The sequence below is a fragment of the Jaculus jaculus genome, chromosome 6 (assembly GCF_020740685.1).
Source record: "Jaculus jaculus isolate mJacJac1 chromosome 6, mJacJac1.mat.Y.cur, whole genome shotgun sequence".
Lineage (NCBI taxonomy): Eukaryota > Metazoa > Chordata > Mammalia > Rodentia > Dipodidae > Jaculus > Jaculus jaculus.
Window position 1 is genome coordinate 103,577,830 of NC_059107.1, and position 22,757 is coordinate 103,600,586.

Below are 22,757 nucleotides of genomic sequence, written 5' to 3' on the forward strand. Positions count from 1 at the left end.
CTGTGTACCACTATTGCACTTGTGTGGGCATCACATCCGGTTTTTTGTTGCTAATTAGGTTAAACAATGTGTTGCTTGGACACATCTTGGTCATTTCCCCCAGTCGCCTATGTAGCGCCTTCTGGCACTAGACACGCTGACTGTATGGGGTCTGACTCTCTCCTGGCTTCCAGCCATGTCATTCCATTTTACGCTTCAGCTGCATATGGAATCTTCAGCAATAGGGTGTTACCACTGGCCTTTGGTGGGTCATCAAGTACTCTGACAGAAGTCTGTCATTGTTTTGGGAAACCTTGTAGGTTTCTCTGATCAAAAGCTCATTGTGGATGGTAGGCTCAAGCTGGAAGTGGGGGTTACAGGTCAGTGTCCACTAAGAAATTGAGGAAAAGATAACTAATATACAAGAGTTAGAGAGGAGAGAGGTAGAGGGGAGAGGAGGAGAGGGAGGGAGGGAAGATGTAGGAGATTTAGGTCAGTCTTGATCTTACCCTCTCCAGTGTCTTGTGGTTCAGGTGTTTCCTGTAAGGGTCTAGTGAAGGTTCAGCCATTTTGTCTGTCTTTTAGGAAGTAGAATTTTATGGTACCATTGCTGTTTGGGTTCGGATTACTGTTTTCCACCCTTTGATTCCCTCCCCGCCCTCCCATCCATCTTATTGTCTAGTCCATGAGGTTCTTGCTGGGTAGGTAAGGCATCTTGGGCAGGTTCAGGTTAGGTGTTGCAGATGAGTGAGACTACGTGTCGATTTTTTTTCTGCATGACACTGATTTTAACATGAAGAACGACTGTTTATTCATGAGTGGCATTTCTAGATATTACAAACTTTCAACACATTTCTTAGCTGTGATAATCACTTATCGTATGCAGTCCCTATGCCTTCCAAGTTTAAGAAAGGTCTGTGGCTCACATTTCACTGATTGCTGAGCATCTACTTCTGAAATATGAACGCATCTTCATGTGTCAGATAGCTACAGGATAACATTTTTTTTAATTAGCGTATTTTTTTTCTAATTTACTTGGCTCGGTGCCATTTTTAAATAACAAAGCTGTGAGCTTAATGAAGTAACTTAACATGGAAGATGTAAGGTTCAGGAGTGACCAAGACCACAGAGTCCACTCTGAGGCAAACATGGAAGCTTTATTTGGGGGGGGGGGGGGGCATAAGCCTCCAGGACTGACTCTCAAGAGCCCAGCAGTCAGTTTGGTATTACAGATGGTGGGCTTTATAGGGCTCTTCAGCTGGGGGAAGTTAAAAAAAAAAAAAAAAAAGGTTTCTTTAGGGGAGATCTAAGATAGCCAGGGTATGACACCAGAATTGTAACCTGGTGTCCTGAGAAATAAGGAGGACAGGAAACCTAGACCTGGGGCATTGTTAGGCAAGGAAGGGATAATGGCTGGTCAGGTTTCTTGAGGAATGTGGATGACCCACTTCCTTGTGTCTGTCACTATCCTCCTGTTTGGTGACTCTATTTTGTCCTGACCTATGAGAAGGTATTTGGGATCAGTCAGTCCTCATCATGAGTCTTGTGGGTAGATTTATATCATGTGATGAAAGAATATATCATGTGATGAAAGAATGGGTGCTGTGGAGGTTTTTTAGTGGCTAAGTGTGCTTGCCTACAAAGCCTGCTGCTCTGGGTTTGATTCTCTACTACCATAGAAAAGCAGATGCACAAAGTGAGAAAGTGGTAAATGCATCTAGAGTCTGTTTGCTGTAGCAAGAGGCCCCATTGTGCCTATTGATATTCATTCTCATCTTTATTCTCATTCTCTCTCCATCTCTGTCTGTTTCTCTCTCTCTCTCTCTCACTCAAATCTTAAATAGAGTGAGTTCTGTACATTTTGAAACAAGACATCCATTATTTCACTTTTTGATAATTTTAACCATAAATATTTCAGTGCAATAACTATGTAAGCTGAAGATTTCATTCTTCCCCAGAATCAAAAAAACTAAACACCTAACATTATTCTTACATTGTTTATGATAACTTATTAAAAAAAAAAAAAAACAACAGCAGGGCTGGAGAGATGCCTTAGTGGTTAAGGCACTTGCCTGAGAAGCCTATGGAACCAGGTTTGATTCCCCTAAACCCACATGACCCAGATGCTCAAGGTAGTGCATGCATCTGGAGTTCATTTGCAGTGGCTAGAGGCCCTGGCCCACCTACTCTCTCTCTATCTACCTCTCTCTCTCAAATAAACAAAATATTGTTTTTAAAAAAGATATAGCAGTAGTGGTAATCACATCAAGCCATTTTCTTATCTACATACTTACTTCCTTTCCTACCTTTTTGCCAAGATCCATTCTTCATGCTAGGTTATTAGAAACATTTGTGAGGCATTCAAGTACTATCCTAGTTTTTCTTCACTAGTAAGATCACTGTTGATTCATGGGCACGATACTAACCTCTTACTACTAAGACAAACAGGTGAGAGAGATAGATCCCAGAAGTTCTTGTGTTGTGAAAGATTATTTTTCAGTTACTTTTAATTTTTTTTTCATTTTAGATTATAAACAGCATCTAACTTTTGTTGCAGTATTTGTCCAAAGATTATTGAAGTAAGAAAAAGATTATGTGCACTCCAAAAGAGACCCTGTTTTTTTTAATGGACAGAAACAAATAGCTTTCTTGTGACTTATGAGTCTAAGGTACAGCAGGAAATATTTTATGGTATTATTTTCAGACAAATTCAGGGCAAGGTATTTTATTTCAGAAGATGCTGACACTTGGCCTCTAGTAGTACCATGGTATAATGGTATGCTCAGGAATAAATCGTGCAAGGATTAAAGATCATATCCTTCCCACAGAATTATTTTGGGTCAGTTCCTTTAATCCTGATCTTTTTGCTTCTTAACTTTTGTGAGTAACTAATATGAGTGTGGCATCTTAAAACTAGCTGACTTTTCTAATGAGATTTATGTGCAGATCAGAAACACATGCCCTATGGTCTCAGTGACTATAAATAAACTAAAGTTATTAAGAACACTCTGGACCCTCCAGTCCTGTAAGTCACATTCATGTAAAAATCATAGATTGTAGTGGCTAATAAGGGCAAAAACATTATGACCCTGCTATCTCAAGAAGGAAACAATTCAGTCTTAGGTGTAGTGTTACTTAACTCCATAAATTTGAGACTTTTATTTAAAATTGAGCCAAAACATATTGGACTTCCAAAAGTAAATGTTGGGTCATAATATGCAGAGACATTTATCATACCAATAACTGTGGGCTAACTCCACAATGCACGACCCATATACCTCAACAAGGAGGGGCCAATGGGGAGGGGTATGTCATGGATGAGCCTAATAATGGTACTAAACTGCCTGTATTTGCTAAATACAAAACTAATTTTAAAAAAAAGTAAATGTAGGTTTTGTTGTTTCTGAAGATTTGGAGGAAACTGAAAAGAAAATGTGAAAGTATCTTCTTTTTCATTTATTAAACAAAAGTTCATATGACCACATCTCTAGGCTCTTACAGGGGAGCTCTGGAGTGCAGGGTCTGGAAGGAAGCTGCTCTTTTGTCATGGGTAATCTACATTTATATATAATAAAAAAGACATGAACTACAAAGTAGGTTGGCTAATGCCTTCGTTATCATTAATTAAATATTGGGTAATAGTATATGTGGATTCTTTGTTAAACATTAAACCAAATGTGGTTTTTACAATAGTAGTCTAAATACATTCAATACTTAACCCACTCTAAAATATTCACATGAGCCTTGAAAATACAATACTGAGTTGAAAGAGTTTCTGCCAAATGCGCTCTGTTGTGTTTGCAGAGTTTGAAGCCCTTCATGAGCCTCACAGCCTTCAAGATCCAGTACACCCTTGTGGGATGGAGGTTCACAGGACAGGGAGCCAATCACTGTGAAATACTTCATTCATAAGATCTGGGGAATGGGGGTAGGGGAGTGGTGTTTGATTTGTTTGGATTGTTTTGGTATCAAAGGCATGTGTGTCTTTGTGATGCCTGGGTTCCTAACTATTTGAATATTTGGTTCATAAAAGTTCTACAAGTACTTTATTATTTGTAATGAACCATATAAAATCTTAACAAGTTTGATTCCCTTTCTAGTAATCTATTTTATAATAAGGATAGAAAACAGTAGCTTAGCTTAAGTCTGTGGCATTTGAAGCTGTTTGCTCAGCTATTTTATCACTTTTACCTTTGTTTGATTGATAACAAACATTAAATTTATTTTTAATAAACAGGCTGGAGAGATGGCTTAGAGGTTAATGCACTTGCCTGCAAAGCCAAAGGACCAAGGTTCAATTCCCCAGGACTAATGTAAGCCAGATGCACAAGGTAGTGCATGCATCTGGATTTCATTTACAGCAGCTGGAGACCCTGATGTGCCCATTCTCTCCCACCTCTCTCTCCCTCTCTTTCTCTCTCTCTCTCTCTCTCAAATAAATTAATTTTTTTTGAAAAATTTATTTATTTATTTTTCCTGAAGGGGTGCACAAGGTCCTCCAGCCACTGCAAACAAACTCTAGACACATGCACCCCCTTGTGCATCTGGCTAACATGGGTCCTGGGGAATCAAACCTGGGTCCCTTGGCTTTGCAGGTAAACGCCTTAACTGCTAAGCCATTCCTCCAGCCTGAAAAATTTATTTTTAATAACCACAATGACACAACTTAGTACACAGTTTAATCTGTCACATAGATTGCTCTCTACAATCATGCCATAAAGTACATATGTGTATCAAGGAATGTCATGTGCCATTCCACAGTAAGCCATAACATCATGTGAAAACACACATTCTTCCAAAGAAAGAAGTAAATGCCTGGCACTTGGGCATAATCCTGTGGAAATGATGGTGCAGCAATCCTCCTACCTCTGCCTCCCAAGTGCAAGGACATTCTTAATAGGGATGCATGTTTATTTCCATGTTTGATCTCTGTGTGTTAAGACATTTATGATTTTCATGGTGTTTGGGAAAAGGAAAGTTCTATTATTTACTCAGGAAGAAGTCTAGAAGGTGGTCACTATATAGAAAGAACAAGGAAGAGACAGGGCTTAGACAGAGTTGCAGGAAATCTTACTGGTTATGGCCATTATACTTTCCATAAGGACCTCGTGTCTTTCTTTGGGCCCTCGGCACGCTGATACCACATAGGTGGGGTGCATGGTACACGGAAACCTAGACGAATCATGTTTTACTATGATCTAACTCCAGGTTAATAAACAGGATAGTTACCAGTACTACTGCTTTTTCTGTATATTATTTACATCTGAAGTCACAGTTTTGCTGGTCTTAAATTGCTTCCTAATGTGCATTTCTTTTATTGGTTCTTTTCTTTTGAGGCAGGTTAGTGGCGAGAATCAGTCTTGTGTCATAGTGCCTTCTAGGCAGCCACTGTACACCAAGTTGGGCTCCAGCTGCCAACAAGTTGCTGGAGAACGTTCACTTCTTGGGTATTATACAACAGAATGCCATGGATATGCAAGGAATCCTTCTGTTGATACAGTCTCTTGTAACCTTCCATGATAAACTTTATTATTATTTTATTCTAGCCTGATTATCCAAGTAGAATATATAAGGATAAATTGATAATTGTATTTCCTTTACTGCATTAAATACCTATCACACATGATGAGTTAATGAATAGTCTTAACAAAATTTAGGAAAGCTACATCATTGATTATGTATTATATTTGCAAGTTTAAAATTAGCCACAGGAATTGTAAAATTTCCATCAAAGACAAATTAAAAGTCAAATAAGCATTCCCATTCACACTTGTCCAAATGCTTTTATTTTAAAAATGTCTTACTGCAAAATGGTTGCATGAAACTCAAAATAGTAATTTCTTTTTAAAATAGCAATGGAATTGTAGTGTCAGAATGACCCGATACTGTCATTGATTTGAAAATAATTAGTGAGTTATCATGGGACCAGCAAGTGATAAATTTGTAGTCAATTCTGATTTGAACTAATTACTGCTGCCAAATATTTTCACTTTCTCAAAAAGCAATTTTAATTTCTCTTATCCCAAAAGCATTGCATTTATCTTTTTTTAAAAACAATGAATTTTGGGCTGGAGAGATGGCTTAGCGGTTAAGCGCTTGCCTGTAAAGCCTAAGGACCCCAGTTTGAGGCTCGGTTCCCCAGGTCCCACGTTAGCCAGATGCACAAGGGGGCGCATGCGTCTGGAGTTCGTTTGCAGAGGCTGGAAGCCCTGGCGCGCCCATTCTCTCTCTCTCTCCCTCTATCTGTCTTTCTCTCTGTGTCTGTAGCTCTCAAATAAATTTTTAAAAAAAAACAATGAATTTTATGATAATAGTTACAGCAATATTATCAAATAAGATAATTACTAAAAAATGTAAACCATATTGGCTGCAAGATATTGACTACAAAGGTATCTTACATAAAATGAATAGGTCTCCTTTGTATCTACAAATGAATATCTATTCTATAGGAGTTGATGAAAGTTTTTATCTCAGTTATATTCATTTCTCATCTTAATTTATAAAAGCAGTTGCTAAGTAACTTTTCACTAAAAATATAGATGGTGATGGAAAATATTTACTTTAAAAGTAGTATTAATCAAATCCTTGAATTTCTCAACAACCATTTAATAATGTAGTGCCAAACAATGATTTGTATTGATCTGTCAGCTAACAGTTTCATTCAGTTTTCTCTCAATTATGAAAAGCACAGACTTGGAAGCTATCTTTTTACAAATGAATTTTTTTCCAGTCAATTAACTTCTCAACTCCTACATTTACCAAAAACATTTACCAAAATTTAAAAATTGCAATCTATTGCTCTTTTAACATTTAGAAGACAATTTTTAAAATTCTGTGTACTTAGAAAAGAGTAAGAAAAATATATACCTTTCTTGTTTTGGAATGAATATTTGTGTTCCCCTATGTTATGCCCATAACCATTCATTTGGTTGTATTTGGAGATAGGGCTCCTAAGGAAGTAATTAAGGTTAAGAAAAGATGATGAGGTTTGGAGTCCTGAGCTTATAGGATTATTATCTTTATAAGAGATACACAAAGTACTCCCTCTTTTCTCTTGTTTGTGTGTGAGCATAAAGTGAGCTGGCGTTGACCTACAATGAGAGTGAAGATTACTCAGAACAAAAATTATCTTGCTGATACTTTAATCTTTGACTTCCAAGCCTCCAGAATTGTTGGAAATTTGTATTGATTAGCCACACATTCTATAGTGCTTTGTTGCTGCAGTTGAAGAATAAATGCATTTATCAATGCCTATTTATGATACCCTTAGATCCTTCCATGTGCCCCTAATTTAATTGTGAAATGGTCCCCACTCTCAAACTTCTCAACTATATCAGATTTCATTTTAGTCAGAAAATACATGAATTGGTTTTCATGTCCAAATTAACATGTAAATGTATTTGAGGAGTATTTATAAAAATACTGAAAAATCAATTTTAGAACATGTTTTGTAAAACCAAGTCAAAATGCCGTTGAATTTGCATATGCATGTAAGTTTACAAAAAAGATTTAAAACAAGAACGAGTCTATATGCTTTTTATGATACTTTTCGAAGTAATTCAGTATAATATGAAGCTAATACTATATCAAGTGAGGATGTGATAATGCAAAATATTATTTCAGTAAATATATAAGAATTGTTTAAAAAACAGATACATAGTAAATTTAATTGGCCTTGTTTATAAACTTAATGAATGAAAAAGGTGTATGCTGCTAGAATACAACTGGTCCAGGAAGTAACTTAGTATTTTAACTTTTATTTATTATAGAAGAATTCATGTAAGACTATCATGAGTGTATAGGCTTTCTTGGAGTTGTGACAAAATGCCTGACAGAAGTAACTTAAGGAAGAGTTTTTTTCAGCTTATATGTGAAGGTTATAGTCCCTGACAGGGACTTTGTGGCAGCTGGTGGATAAGACAGCTGACCCACAGTGTTTCTGGCATCTGGAAGTAGAGAGAGGCATGCAGATAGGCAGTGAGATTCTCCTCTTTATTCAATCCTGGATGTCCAGCCCTCCCAATGGAGATGTATAAGTGTTCTTACCTCAGTTCACCTAATCTAGAAATTTCTCACAGACAAGACCAGAGATTTGTTTCTGTTCTAAATTCTATCAAGCGGACATGATTAACCATCATATTGAGTTTAACATAAAGTTATTACCCTGTGAAATATGTCCACTACGATTAAAAGAGTCATAATCCTCATTGATCTAAACTGCCCCTACTATTTGCAGGTGCTTGTCTTTCTGACCAATAACATGTTTTATAAGTGAGTGCAAAGTAGCTGTAAGAATTGATTCAGATTTTCTGTTATATTTAACCGTAATTTTTATTATTATTTTAATTGGGAACCTTAATATATGAATATATTGCAAATTGTTTACATTCTAACTAGGCAGTCTTCTTGTCCCCTCTCTCCTTCCCCCTATTCTGCTGAGGACCCTCCTCTGGGGCTCATAAATGTATTGGTTGGTTTCTGTCTGTAGAACAATGCCTTACAGTACATCTCCCCACCCCATGGCCCTCATTTTCTTTCTGCTTCCTCTTCCCTAATGTACACTTAGCCTTGGAGAGGGTGTCAGAAGTCTCCTTTAGTCTCACCCCCAGGGTGAGGGGTCACTTACAGGAGCAATAGATGACTCAAAGGCAGCCACACCACAAGAAGTCTCATGCCAAGTTTCCCATAGCTGCTTATACTCAAAGGCAGATGCAGAGCCCTCCTCAGCATCAGTGATGGTTCATGGAAGCTGTATCTCTGGGGCTCGCTACACACCAGTGGCAGGAAGTTTGATCATATTCTAGCTAGTGCACTGAACACATGGTACCACTTGTGTGCAGCTCCATGGGGGAGTGTCCCTTCCCAAGCAGTTGTTTCCCCCTTATATAGCCATAGAGCAGTCTTGCAACCCATCCCCTAACTTGTTGACTTACTGCGTCTCAGGAATTTCCTTCCTGCTCCCTCCCCTCAAAAAAGGGATATTTCAGTGTCTACTTAATATAACCTAGCAGAGTGGTTGTGTGACCTCTAAGATTCAGGTCTCCCACATTTGATTTCTTGAATTCCCAGAGCCTCCTTTCTCTCTTTTATTTGGAGGAATCTGCTACACAACAACTGTATGTTTTCCAGAATGTTGAATTTTACATGCAGGTTTTAAAAACAAAAGACCTATATGTTTTTTGGCTTTTTAGAACAAGTAAAAGTATGTCCACTCTGAATAATGACTGCTAACACTGCAATGGCAAATTAAGTCACAAGTATGAAAGCAGGTTTGGTACATTACTCAATAATGAATATATAGATTATATATTTTGATAAGAAATATACACCTTTCTTAAGAAACATAACCTTCCCCAGTAAGCACTGTGGCAATTAAACTTTAAAATAAAATAACTTCAAGGCTGGACAGATGGCTTAGCAGTTAAGGTACATGTCTGCTAAGCCTTAAGGACTCAGATTTGATTCTCGAGGTCTCATGTAAGCCATGCACATGGTGGCACATGTGTCTGTAGTTCATTTGCAGTGGCTAGAGGCCTTGACACGCCCATTCTTCCTTCCTTTCTCTCTCTCTCTTTCCCTCTTTCTGTCTCTAAATGAAATAACTTCAAAATGAATCCTAAAGTGAATCATACTGGAAATCTTGAATGTAGCATATTTTGAGTCATTCAAATTTTGGAAAATTTGAAATATTGTATTACAAATACATTTGCAAATTAAGAACTGTAAATGTCTGACCATCTCTCAGCCCTAAAATACATCTTAGTGATTCTTTCTAGGTGATCCAAACAGTTAAGTTAAAGCAGTTTAAAAGCAGGTAACTATCTTTAAAGTATTAAGAATTTTTTTTGTATATGAGATCCTCCTATAACTTCCCTAGTAATTCTCCCATCTGAAACCCCTTCTATAATGAAAGGAAGTCTCTGTGTTTTTGCTAAATATTGATCCTGGGTAAATACCATTCAACTCAATATCTGTGTGAGATTGGCTTCATGATGCTTGAAGTAGAATGTGCAGACACCCAAGCCCATTATATAGCATGGGCCAATCTTTGGATGTGATCTTTGCACATCCTGGAGTATTAGAATCCTCTCTGGCAAACCAGTACCTACACATAGTAGCTACACTGTATTTCTTAGGGAAGAATGACAAGACAAAACACTGCACATGTTCAAAATGAAAGCAATTTTTTTAAATACTTTTGACACACAGTTGGTTGAATCTGGATATACAGAGGACCACATATATAAGCACTTGTTGGACCATTTCATATATAACATTTCATCAAACATTCATTTATGAAAGAACTGTCTACTAAAGATGCACTTATATTTATGACAATGCTATATTCTTCAATGTCAGGCAGATCTCTGGAAGGGCCTGCACATGGAAAGGGTTTAAGCATCCTGACTACCTGCCACCACGAGTTCACACATGGAAAACATGTCTGCTGCCAACTAAGCAACTGGTGTTGTAGGGTATTTTATCTATAGTCATATGTTCTCTGTTACTCCAGGTCAGAATAGCTTGTTGCCTGCTGGCACTTGAAGCAGAGTGCCTTGGTCACCATGAGAGCACTGATCACAAGCCACCTGATAGCTTCAAATCCTACCTGTACTTGCCCTGCTGTGTGCTGGAACTTCACTACTCATATAGTGAAATTTCTTGAACAAAATTAATATATTTTTCTCCACTGACTTGACCTACACACTGAAAAAGAAACATGCTTAACTTAAAATGATGTTTAATGACCTCTATAACAAACATAACAAACATTTTTTTTAATTTATTTATTTATTTATTTGAGAGCGACAGAGACAGAGAGAAAGACAGATAGAGGGAGAGAGAGAGAATGGGCGCGCCAGGGCTTCCAGCCTCTGCAAATGAACTCCAGATGCGTGCGCCCCCTTGTGCATCTGGCTAACATGGGACCTGGGGAACCGAGCCTCGAACCAGGGTCCTTAGGCTTCATAGGCAAGCGCTTAACCGCTAAGCCATCTCTCCAGCCCCATAACAAACATTTTAATTGTCTCTAATGTATTCACAGAACTTCAGGATTGGTGCCAGTCTCTTCCATCTGTGACACATGCTTTTCTTTGCTTCTGAGGCATAGCTTTATATGCTCCTACTCAGTGTTCCTCTGACACCTGTGCTCTTTGCGTCACTCACCCTAACACACTGATTTAACCACCCTGCCAGCATCTATCAGTGCAGATATCTGTAAGCCGGGATTCAACAGGCTTCCTTGTATTCTTGTCCTCTGCAAAAATCTTGGTTTTCTGCCTGAGATATGACTTGCACAGGAGGGGCATGTCACACCTTATACATCTACCTTCCTGTCCCCACTCTGTACTGCTCATCATGAGCCCAGCTGAGTTAATACCTCAACTCTCATTTCTCTTCTCTTGAGCTTCTCTTTCTCTTCTACTCTACACTTTCCATCAGTTTTAATAACTTTTAGCTATTTTATATATGCCTACATTTAATTTCTTTTTCTGTGGCAAATAAGTCAAAAAATCTTCTTTGTTTTGAGACCCCATTTACAGCTATCTCTTCCCTTTTTACATTTTTAAGTGTTTTGCAATTAAATATAGTACATTTTGTGCTGTGCTTTTTTTCCTCTCACAGTTCAAAGCTTACATCTGGAAACGAGTGTTTGCTGCTCCTGTCTGGTCACTTACTCTCCCTGTCTTGATTGTACACACAGTTTCTAAAAGTAGTGTACACTTTTCCTCTTTAACTTCTTGAATATTTACTTATGTAGACAAGAAGAGCATACACCATTCCCTTATTATACCATGTATTGCATTCATTCATTTTTTTACTTTTGATTTTCTTTCTCAATGTTAATATATCTGAATCTATTAGTAGAAAAATACCCCTCATTGCAATTTAATAATACTGTATTTGTTTAATAGCAATGTAATATGGTTTATAAGATTATACAATCTCTACAACTATAAGAAATATTAGACTTCAGAGACCATTCATGAGTGGTTATAAAATTTCATTATGATTGTGTATATATGAAAACACTTTATTATGAGCAAAAATGAATATAAGCCAAACAAGATGACATACTTGCAGAATGCCATATATTTTATATCAATCTCTGGGAGGATCAGTGTGCCAAAAATCTCTCACTAAAGAGTTCCCATTTACTCTATGCATATATGTAATGCAGTAAGTTTATGATTGGCACTTATTTCTGGGAAGTTATAGAACAGCCTATTAAAATATTTCATTTGTCAAAGTAAAACTGGATAGCAGTGTTTGGATATCTGATTCAAACATTTCATAGCAGCTCTTAGAAATTCCAAATATATCTTTCATTTTGCCACACTATTCAAGAACATAGATATGAAGCAAAGAGTTTAGAATCAAATGGATGAGGCAGACATGTGAAATAAGTAAAGATAACTACTGTGTGTGACTCTTAGTACAGCAGGAGTCCTGAGAACGAGCAGACATGTCCTGTAGTGTGTGAGAACCCACATAAGCTTGCCTTTGTCAGAGTGGGCATTCGTTGAGCCACAACATAGAAAATGGTTGAAAGGCAGTGAGTTGGTTGCCTTTCAGAAGACAATAGCATACATGATACGAGGGTGACCATATAGTGACCTTCACATTGCTGTCTCCCAAGAAGATCATTACAACCTCATGGCAGTTGTAATTCTTAAGATGGTTTGGCTGGTACAAGGATTGGTAGCTAAATCTATCTTACATAAATACAATCTGATATTTTTGGAGAATGTTTTTGGAAGTAGAAGCTGTTTTTCCTTACATACTGTTTTTTTTTTTTTAATTTCTTGACAAGCAAATAAAGCATTTTGATGAATGCTTCTTTTAATCAGGGCTGAGTTTTGAGCTCAGATGTAAGTCTCTGCAGGCATAGACTTCTTATTGTTAACATAAATTATAATTCATCATGGTTACTTGAAAAAACAACACTGAATTAAAGCTTCCAGAATTACTAGAATATATAAACAAGCAATAAATAAATAAATAAGCAAGGCCAGGATATAATTGGGTCAAGATTTTCAAAAAGGGACGTCTGTGAGGCCAATTCACATTCAACACAAATCATGTACTGTAAGAATTTATTCTTTTCTTTCACCTTTATTTTTCTCTTTATGTAGCAAACCAAGTAGCTAGAGATTGAAGAGAGGTGTTCAGTAGTGATAGGTTTATTTTTAATGCTGGATGCTTCTTCAAGCTAATATTAAGCAAAAGGTATATTTTTATTATAAGTTTAAATGGTATTCACAACTATTACTAATTAGAGATATTTGATGACATTTTATAAACATTTACTCAAGGGAGATAAACCCCTTTCTAAATAGATTACATATCACATTTCACTAGAAACAAATTATAGATGAAATACATAAATGTACCCACACAGAATGTCTTTTGATTAAAGTATACAGTTTAAAGTGAAATTTCCTTATTAAAATTTCATTTCTTTATTAAAATTCTCATTTCATCTTAACAGATATCCTTGGAGATATTATAGAAACCAACTCCACTTAAAAGAAAAAAGCCAATGCTTCTAAATAGTTTGTTCCATGACTACCTTAATAAATAACAATAGTGTGGCAGCAAGCCTTGAATGTGGCTTTCCCAACCTACATATTTACTTACCACGTTGAGTGCAAGTTGAATGCAATTCATAGCTTAAGTTCAAGTTTATATTTATGTTTATGTTATCTGGGCAGAGTTGTTTATAAAATACAATTAAATATAGCATTTAAACTTTTGTTATTCAATCACCTGAAAATGAAATGATATATATCAAACACACACACATATATGTGTATGTATATATATATATATATATATATATATATATATATATATATACACACACACACACACACACACACACACATATATAATTTGCTGATTCTTTTCATACTCAGTGCTTTTTTTAATTTAGCCATATGCTATTTAATGATGTTCATTCCCTAAATAAAAATTGTAAGTTACAGAATTTGCAATAGAAAGTATATTTTCTAGACCAAATTTTGGTGGAGAATTTTAACTTACCATACTATTATTTTCCTCAAAGCAATACCTCTAGTTTCAGATAAAAGAGAACTTCAAATTAAGAAGGAATGCCAAACAAAATCATTTACCCATTGGTAGGTCCTAAAAAATATTGTGGACTTTCATCATATCTGAGTTTAATAATCATTAAATCATTTGCACATCTTTTTGTGATACATCAAGAATAAATCAAAATGCTGCCCACTAACTAAAACAATACTTTCTCATTATTTAGTATTCTGATTTTATAAAATAAATGGTAGCTTTTGAGGCTTAATTGAAAATACATTAATTTAATAGTTTTAATTATCCTTGAATATTTTATACTTGTGCATATACACATGCATTCACATGCATGCATGTGCATGCATGCAAACACACACACACACACAGAAGTACATTGGAAATACATGCTAATTATTTGGGTTAGGCATTTCTTTATTAATTTTATTTTAATTTTTTATTAATTAGTCTTGTATTCAGCAAATACAGTCAGTTTGGTACCATTATTAGGCTCATCTGTGACCTACCCCCTCCCCATTGGCCCCTCCTTGTTGAGGTATATGTGTCGTGCATTGTGGAGTTAGCCCACAGTTATGGGTAAGATAAAATGTCTCTGCATATCATGACCCAACATGTGGCTCTGACAGTTTTTCCACCCCCTCTTCTGCAAAATTTCCCTGAGACATGTTGGGTTCATTTGTGGTCTGCTTCAGTGATGAGGTGTTGGTGGCCTCTGAGGCTCTGGCTCTATGATTTGGTAGGAGTTGATTTTTCTCTGTGTTGATCTCCTTCACCTTTGTGTTGGTATCCGGTTCATCAGGAAAACAGCACCCTTGCTTGTTTTGCCAATTGTTCTTAGTTTCAGCCAGGACCCTTTTGAGGTATGATGGGGTGGCTCTCTTCTTAGGTTCTACATCTATCTGAAAAAGAGAAGCGGATTCTCCAACGGAGAGTAAGTTAGCACCAGGACAAATGAGATATGGGTTAGGCATTTTAAACCTCTTCCCCATTCAATATCTGACCTATTGCCTCAGTGTTCTCTGCCTGTAAGATAGCATAGCCTCGTTGAGATTTCTCTGGCAACTTCATCTAAACTACTGCCCCTATTCTGTAAGTATTTATGCAACTACTTCTTGTCTTTATCTCTCTTCTTCCCTTTTTTCCTTCCTCCCTTCTTCTCTCTTTTTACCCCTTTCATGAGCAGAGGTTAAAATATATCAAGTATAATGTACCTTTGTTAAGTGACAATTATGAAGTGACAAAAGTCACATTTGGGAATAAATGAAACATGGGATTAAATAAAAATTACATTTTATCTGATTTTAATAAACAATTTGAACTCTAATGGTGTATGCGTGTCCGTGGTATGTAGAAATGAAACTCTGCCACAGACAAGCCCATTGTATTAAGGTGCCTGGGCTTTGTGAAAGATGTCTCACACATGTTAGCTATCTTCTGTTGAAAACCTTTTGCATTACATTTGAATGGTTTTATTCATACAATCCATATATGTTCAACAGTTCCGATTTATTGCTTCATGTTCTTGCTTATATATAATTTAGAATAAATCATGAGTGGTGATGAGGTCCTATAAGGCCCAGATTCAGGAGGTGGAGGCTGAAGGATGACTCCAGCTGAGGCTTTTGAGATAAGCCTGGGAAACATAGTGAGGCCCTACCTCAAAATAAATAAGTAATAAATGACAGATAAAAGATACCATTATTTGTGAAGTGATCAAAAGTTCCAGTGATATTCCATTTGAGCTGGTATTTTCATCATTGATTACTAACATTTTTTTTTTCTCGGCTTTCAAAATTAACAAATATTTAGAATAAATTGATGAGCCTTCAGCTAATATTTCTTGACTTTCTGTCTACTTCAGGTCCCATCAGCAGTATTTTGGTGAATAAATATGGCAGCCGGCCCGTCGTGATCGTGGGAGGCTTATTATGCTGTTTGGCGATGGTCTTGGCTTCTTTCAGCAATAGCGTAGTAGAGCTTTACCTCACCGTGGGCTTCCTCGGAGGTGAGCCGAGTTCTGTTTGTAGCTGTTTGTGAAAATTGCAGATTATGCCTAGGTTTTCTTTGAATTTCATTTGTAAATTCATGTTATGCGTTATATAGATATAGAAGAGAAAGCAGCCAGCTTTCTTTTCTTTTCTGTTTTTTTTTTGGGGGGGGGTTCTTATTTTCCTCTTTTTCAATTTTTACCTTATAGCCAACTGAAATAGTATTTTAAACACAGACTCTATTGTATAAAAAAAAGCTGCGTTTTTTTAAATTTATTTTTTTCTAATTTTTATTCCACGTGTTTCTGACCTACAACTGATAATATGTTAAGGTTGAGCTCTTTTCTAGATACATTGATGACTTTAACAATACAATTACTATCATCTGTGTTCTGAAGGGAGGTAGGCCTTAGCTTTATTCTGTCTTTTTCTTATTCAAGTGACACTGTGTAAAAGTACTAATACAAACACTTAAAATGTTTTGTTGTCACTGGATGATCATTCTGTAGCATATCTACTAATTCAGGCACAATTTTTTTTATTTTATTGATTAATAAAATACACATTCTTAGTTTTAAGATTTGGATTTCATTATACTGGAAACTGAATTTTTCTTCTATGTCCACAGATAGAATGTAAAATATTTCTTTTAGAGTTATTTAAGATCAGTCTAAGCTTGCATTTATATGTCATTTGGTGAAGAAAAGAAGGCATGTTAAAATGTAAGGTAAACCACGAATGATGGTACATGATTGTAATGCCAGCACTTGTGAAGATTGAGGCAGGAGGATTGTGAGTTATTGCCATCCTGAGCATTGTCGTTTAAGACCAGATTAGGCTGCATACTGAGACCTTCTGTCAAAAGAAACAAACAAAAAGTGATGCAATACTAGTGAATCAGTGTCTTTATGCTTATAACTCACCTGTGTCACTTTGCCTTTTTAATGACAAAACACTTTCAAGAGCTAGAGAAATGGCTTAGTAGGTAAGTATCTTGCCTGTGAAGCCCAAGGATCCTAGTTTGATCCCCCAGTACCCACATAAGCCAGACGCACAAGTGGAACATGTGTGTGGAGTTGTTTGTGGTGGCTAGAAGCCCTGACACGCCCATATTTTCCTCTCTCTCTCTCTCTCTCTCTCTCTCTCTCTCTTGCATACAGACATACATACATACATAAATATTTATACTTTGTGACACTATGAATGAAAACCTTACATCTAAGCACTGTCATAGTGGATGCTCTTTCCCTTTGTACAGATATTCTGACTATCTGTATATTGGATATGACCACAGAACTCAGGGGTGTACTATAGAAAAGATGATTTCATTTTGGGTCGTGAAAATTTTGTACCCTTCACCTAGCATAATATCGGAAGGAAAACAAACAACAGCAACAACAAAAACTCCCAGGTCGTCAAATGGGGAGAAAATGACAAAGATCAATGAGCTATGAAACCAGTGTCTGTGTTTTTGTCCAGATTTCTCTCCTCGCAAGCCCCTCCACAATACACTGGTCAGCTTACAGTTTGCACATGGAGCTGATTGCACATGTTCTGCCTCTGGTCACTGTAGTTGAGGCACATGTGGAGATAATGTTAACCTCTTATTCTGTTTTTTGTCTCATCCCCAGCTTTTAGAGGCCCTTCAATCCACAGAAAAGGATATCTTAAAGGGTTGAAGTGTTTGTATTTAGGCAGGAAAACCACAGAATTTGTTTTCCAATATTTTGCAATACTACTTTAAATTGCCTAAATTAATAAACAGAAGAATCCATACCTCAATAACCCCCAAAATAATAGAACACAACCTACACTGTGGGATAGTTTATATAAATCACTTTTTGTCCTTTTTAAAGGAACCTACTCTATCCTTCCTGAATACTACCTTTGATGAGCTACAATAGAGAATTTGTTTCTCAATGGTGATACCAACAGTACCAAGAAAGTCCATAGGTGTTGGGAACTGTGGCTCATACATTAAACTAAAATCCCTGAAATAAAGTTTATTTTAGGCAAAAAAGATTTTAGCTAGTGCATATGTGTATATTTAGTCACTAAATTCAGAATGAAAATTTTACTTACTCAATTTTACTTACATTACATTGAAGGAAATATTTCTGAGAAGATGCAAGGTTGCTAGATTACAATGTTAGTCTACTCTCATTCCTTCAACTCTGAAAGGAAAAGCCCTAATTTTAAGTTTCACAAGAAGGAAGTCTGCTCTGTGTATTTTCATATAAGTATATATTTAATTGGTATTCCATTGTTTTAATTAAGAGCTAATAACTTTGTCCTTACCATAACTTAGGGTATGACTTTTTGGATATCAGTAGTAGGCCTTATTTTGTTCCTTTGAAACAAAGGGGTCTCAAATAGTCATATTGTGTCCAGGTAAGAAAGCAGCCATATCGTCCTTCTAGTCCTCTGGAATTACTACTTACTTTTGCTTAGGTGAACATTTGAAAGAGTCCTGTGGGTATCCTAACATGTTTCTGATTTCTGTTCTCCCTCTTGGCTTGTTCTTTCTAGGTTTAGGCTTAGCCTTCAACCTGCAGCCTGCCTTAACCATAATCGGCAAATACTTCTTTAAGAAACGACCCATAGCAAATGGATTGGCCATGGCAGGAAGTCCTGTTTTCTTAAGTAGTTTGGCTCCTTTCAACCAGTACCTTTTTAATACGTATGGCTGGAAAGGAAGCTTCTTGATTTTGGGTGGCATATTTTTGCACTCTTGTGTGGCTGGGGCCCTCATGAGACCCCTTAAGGCCAAAAACAGTGCTTCTCGGTCTAAAAATAAGATTGATGTAAAAGGAGATGATTTGGCGGAGAAGGAAACCAGTGCGATATCCACAAAAGGAAATATTAACAAATACTTAGATTTCTCCCTCTTTAAGCATCGAGGATTTTTGATCTACCTGTCTGGGAATGTCATTATGTTTCTGGGTTTTTTTGCCCCCATTATCTTCCTGGCTCCCTATGCTAAGGACAAGGGGGTGGATGAGTACTCCGCAGCCTTTTTGCTGTCCGTCATGGCTTTTGTGGACATGTTCGCCAGGCCCTGTGGAGGCTTAATTGCAAACTCCAAATATATCCGCCCCAGAATCCAGTATTTCTTCAGCTTTGCCGTCATGTTCACGGGGATCTGCCACCTCCTGTGCCCGCTAGCAGAGACCTACTCCAGCATGGTGGTCTATTCCATATTTTTTGGCTATGGGTTTGGAAGTGTGAGCAGTGTCCTCTTTGAAACTCTCATGGACCTAGTAGGTGCCGCCAAGTTTTCCAGTGCCGTTGGACTTGTCACAATTGTGGAGTGTGGCCCTGTGCTTCTTGGCCCTCCTCTTGCTGGTAAGAACATTGCTCTTCAAGTGAGCCAAAATTCATAACACAAATATCCATAAAAATGACTTTACTTAGAGTGATGGATGCACTTTGAATTATACTGGTTGTGTAAATGACTATGGAGAGGTTTATCAGCTACTTAAAAAAAAAAAAAATCCTGCTTAGTTGATTTCTAGATCCAAATTTGTTGTAAAGCCTGGACCTCTGAACTTAATAATTTAAGTTAGACTGTTAATCAGTACTGTAATTTCTCAATTTTTATTCAGAGCAATTGCCTTATGCATTTAAAACAATATCATAGGAATATAATATGACTACCATTGTTGAACAGATTTCGATTTTCCATATACAAAAATGAGTCAAAATATGTAATAATCTTTTGAAAATGTTGAGATCCACTTTTTTCACTATATTACATTAAATATATTAATTTGGAACTTGTTACTATGCCCCAGGTAGACGTATTTTTATATCACTGATATAAAGGACAGATAAGAAGAAAAACATATTCAAAGTTGTTTATTTGAATAGATAGCTTATGTTCATATTTATAAATCCTTAAGATCACATGTAAAATTTAGGATCTGAAATACTTTCAAAGATCCTAGAAAGAGACTGGGGAAACCAATCAGTTGGGGAAGTGCTTACCTCACAAGCATTGAGGACTGGAGTTCTATGGCCATTGTCCATATCAACATGCTGGGTGTGGGATGGAAGCCTGCAATCCTGTTGCTGGGAGACAGACAGGAAGATCCCCAAGGCTTACTGGCCAGCCAGTCTAGCCTAATTGGTGAGCTCCAGTCCAGTGAGAGACCTTATCCCACAGAAAAAATAGGTAGTGTTCTTGAGGATGACAATTACAGTTGTCTTCTGGCCTCCACACGCCCATGCACTTGCATATATACACACACAAACACGCACACAAATAAATTAGTGATAAAATAATGTCAGCATTAAGCTACCTGTTGAGGAAATTAATAACAGTAAAGGTTTAACCATGCCATTGTTATGAGACAAATGGTTTTGAACAAATGGTTTCTGAAGCTGGTTTGATTTAATTTAAAGAGAGAGTGGAAAAGAGAAGGAGTAAAGGAAAGGAAGTCAAGGAGGAGAGAGAGGGAGTGAGAGAGAAAAGAGAGAAGACGATTACAGAACCCAAAAGTATTAGATGTGTGCTGATTTTCTTATAATTATTTTGTGGCTTCCTTTTGACAAATAGTTACCAGTACTTTTAGAAGGAAAGTATAATAGACTTAATTTTACTGTCTGTTACATGCAATTTAAATATATGTTTAAGTGCATGTTTAAAATTAATATTTTTTCAGTTTTCATTATTAAATATCAAATATTTCATTAATTTGTGGGCCTAGGGTGCTGGCTTAGTAAGTACTTGCTATGCAAGCATAAAGACCTGAGTTTGGGTCCCTAGATCCCATGTAAAAGCTGAGTATGGTGTCATGTGCCTGTAATCTTGAGGACCCATGAGGCTTACTGACCAACTACTCTTCACTCCGTTCACCTAGTCTAGGTTTGGCAAGATGTACTGCCTTTAGAAAATGATGTGGACAGTGATTGGGAAAGACACCTGATATAGACTCTGTCTTCCAAACTCATGTGTACAAGCACCTGTACACATGCATGCATCCACACAAATCAACAACAATAACACACACACACACACACACACACACACACACACACACACACACACACACACAGATCCATTTTATGGAGTAGTCAATCCCTGTGTGTTCTCTATTTTGGTTAACACCCAGTTCATTCACAATTCATATAGATTCCTGCCCTGCCCCCTAGTGCTCAGAGCCGGAATTTTTCCCTGTCTCCTGTTAAAGGGCTTCTTCAAAACCTCAAGGAGCTTCTGTGAAGTTGGAAACTTTGTGATTAATTTGATAATCTTGATGGCCAGTCATCTTTTAGCCTCTTATATTTTCAGTTAACTAGAAATGCATAAAAACCAGCTGTAAGAACTTAGTGGTGCCGAGCTGGCTTGTCCTGTCCACAGGATCCTGCCCCTGTTCTTTCATGGCATGGCTTTCCATGTGGATATGTGCTGACACCAAAGCAATTGTGAGGAAAAGAGTGGAAAGGTTATGTGATATATCAGTCATCTAATTTTGTTATATAAGAAAAGTACAATGAGCATATCTTTCCAAAATTAATTTGAATAAAATGAATAGCAACAGAATACTATTAATAGAGAAAAAATACACATCATTGTCAACAGTGGAATGAAAACAAATATAAGTCATGTAAAAAAGACATAGTGGGGCAGGAGAGATGGCTTAGTGGTTAAGCACTTGCCTGTGAAGCCTAAGGACCCCGGTTCAAGGCTCGATTCTACAGGACCCATGTTAGCCAGATGCTCAAGGGGGCGCACGCATCTGGAGTTTGTTTGCAGTGTCTGGAGGCCCTGGCGTGCCCATTCTTTCTCTTTCTCTCTATCTGCCTCTTTCTCTCTCTGTTGCTCTCAAATAAATAAATAAAAATGAACAAAACATTATTTTAAAAAAGACATAGTGAATAGGCAGTTGCAATTAAAATAAAGAAATCTAGCTTGGATCTTCTTGCATAGGCTGAGAACTTGCATTAACTATTTAGAATGGCATTGTGATTAAAACTTACGAGTTCACCATGGCTGCTGCCATGCCTTTCAGTAGAGAAGGGTAGGGAGTGTGAGGTATTTGTATAGATCCTTAGGTTTATTTATTTCATATTGGACTTTATAGCACTCAAATAGCCAGAGACTTTTTTCTAGAAAATTTACTGCATTATTTCTTGACACCAAAAATTTTCCAAAAACCTCTGAAAATTATGCCAACTATGACAGTTTAAAACATTTATGGAGCCATGTTTGTGTTTGTAAGTGTAGCAGCCATAATAAAATCATTTGACTAAAGTTAAGAAGAAAAGCATGTGTATGTCATATTTAGTCAAATAAGCTCATTACACTCTAACTAAAGCATCAAATTTGTCCCTGATTTAAAACAGAATTAAGTATACATGTACGTAAATATTTTAAGTAGCTAAATTTAATGCTGAGCCACTTTCTTGATTCTAGTCAGAATGCTATAGATTCTATTGTAGTTACCTTCTTGTTGCTGACATAAAACACCTGACCAAAAGCAAGTGATGGGAGAAAAGTATTTATTTTGGCTTACAATCTTAAGTGGAATTCCCAAAAATGGCAGGAGAAAGCAGGCATGAGCAGAGTCTGGTCGTCACTTTTGCCACAGCAAGTGGAAAACAGCTGCAGGAGGATGAGGCAAATTCTAGCAAGAAGGAGCTAGCTGTAACACCTCTCAGCCTACTGCCGACATAACCCCTACTCCGGCAAGACTCCACCTCCTAGATTGCCCCCAC

General features: G+C 36.9%; 1 protein-coding gene across 6 annotated transcripts in view; it reads left to right on the forward strand.

Annotated features, from left to right (window-relative positions):
• Slc16a7 (solute carrier family 16 member 7) overlaps nucleotides 1-22,757 on the forward strand; it is a 174,553-nt gene that overhangs the window by 150,170 nt on the left and 1,626 nt on the right. For all 6 annotated transcript variants that reach the window (XM_045152693.1, XM_045152694.1, XM_045152698.1 and 3 more), the window contains 2 exons: nucleotides 15,911-16,054; nucleotides 18,567-19,382. In XM_045152693.1, coding sequence (XP_045008628.1) covers nucleotides 15,911-16,054; nucleotides 18,567-19,382 — 960 coding nt within the window. The remainder of the gene's footprint in view (nucleotides 1-15,910; nucleotides 16,055-18,566; nucleotides 19,383-22,757) is intronic.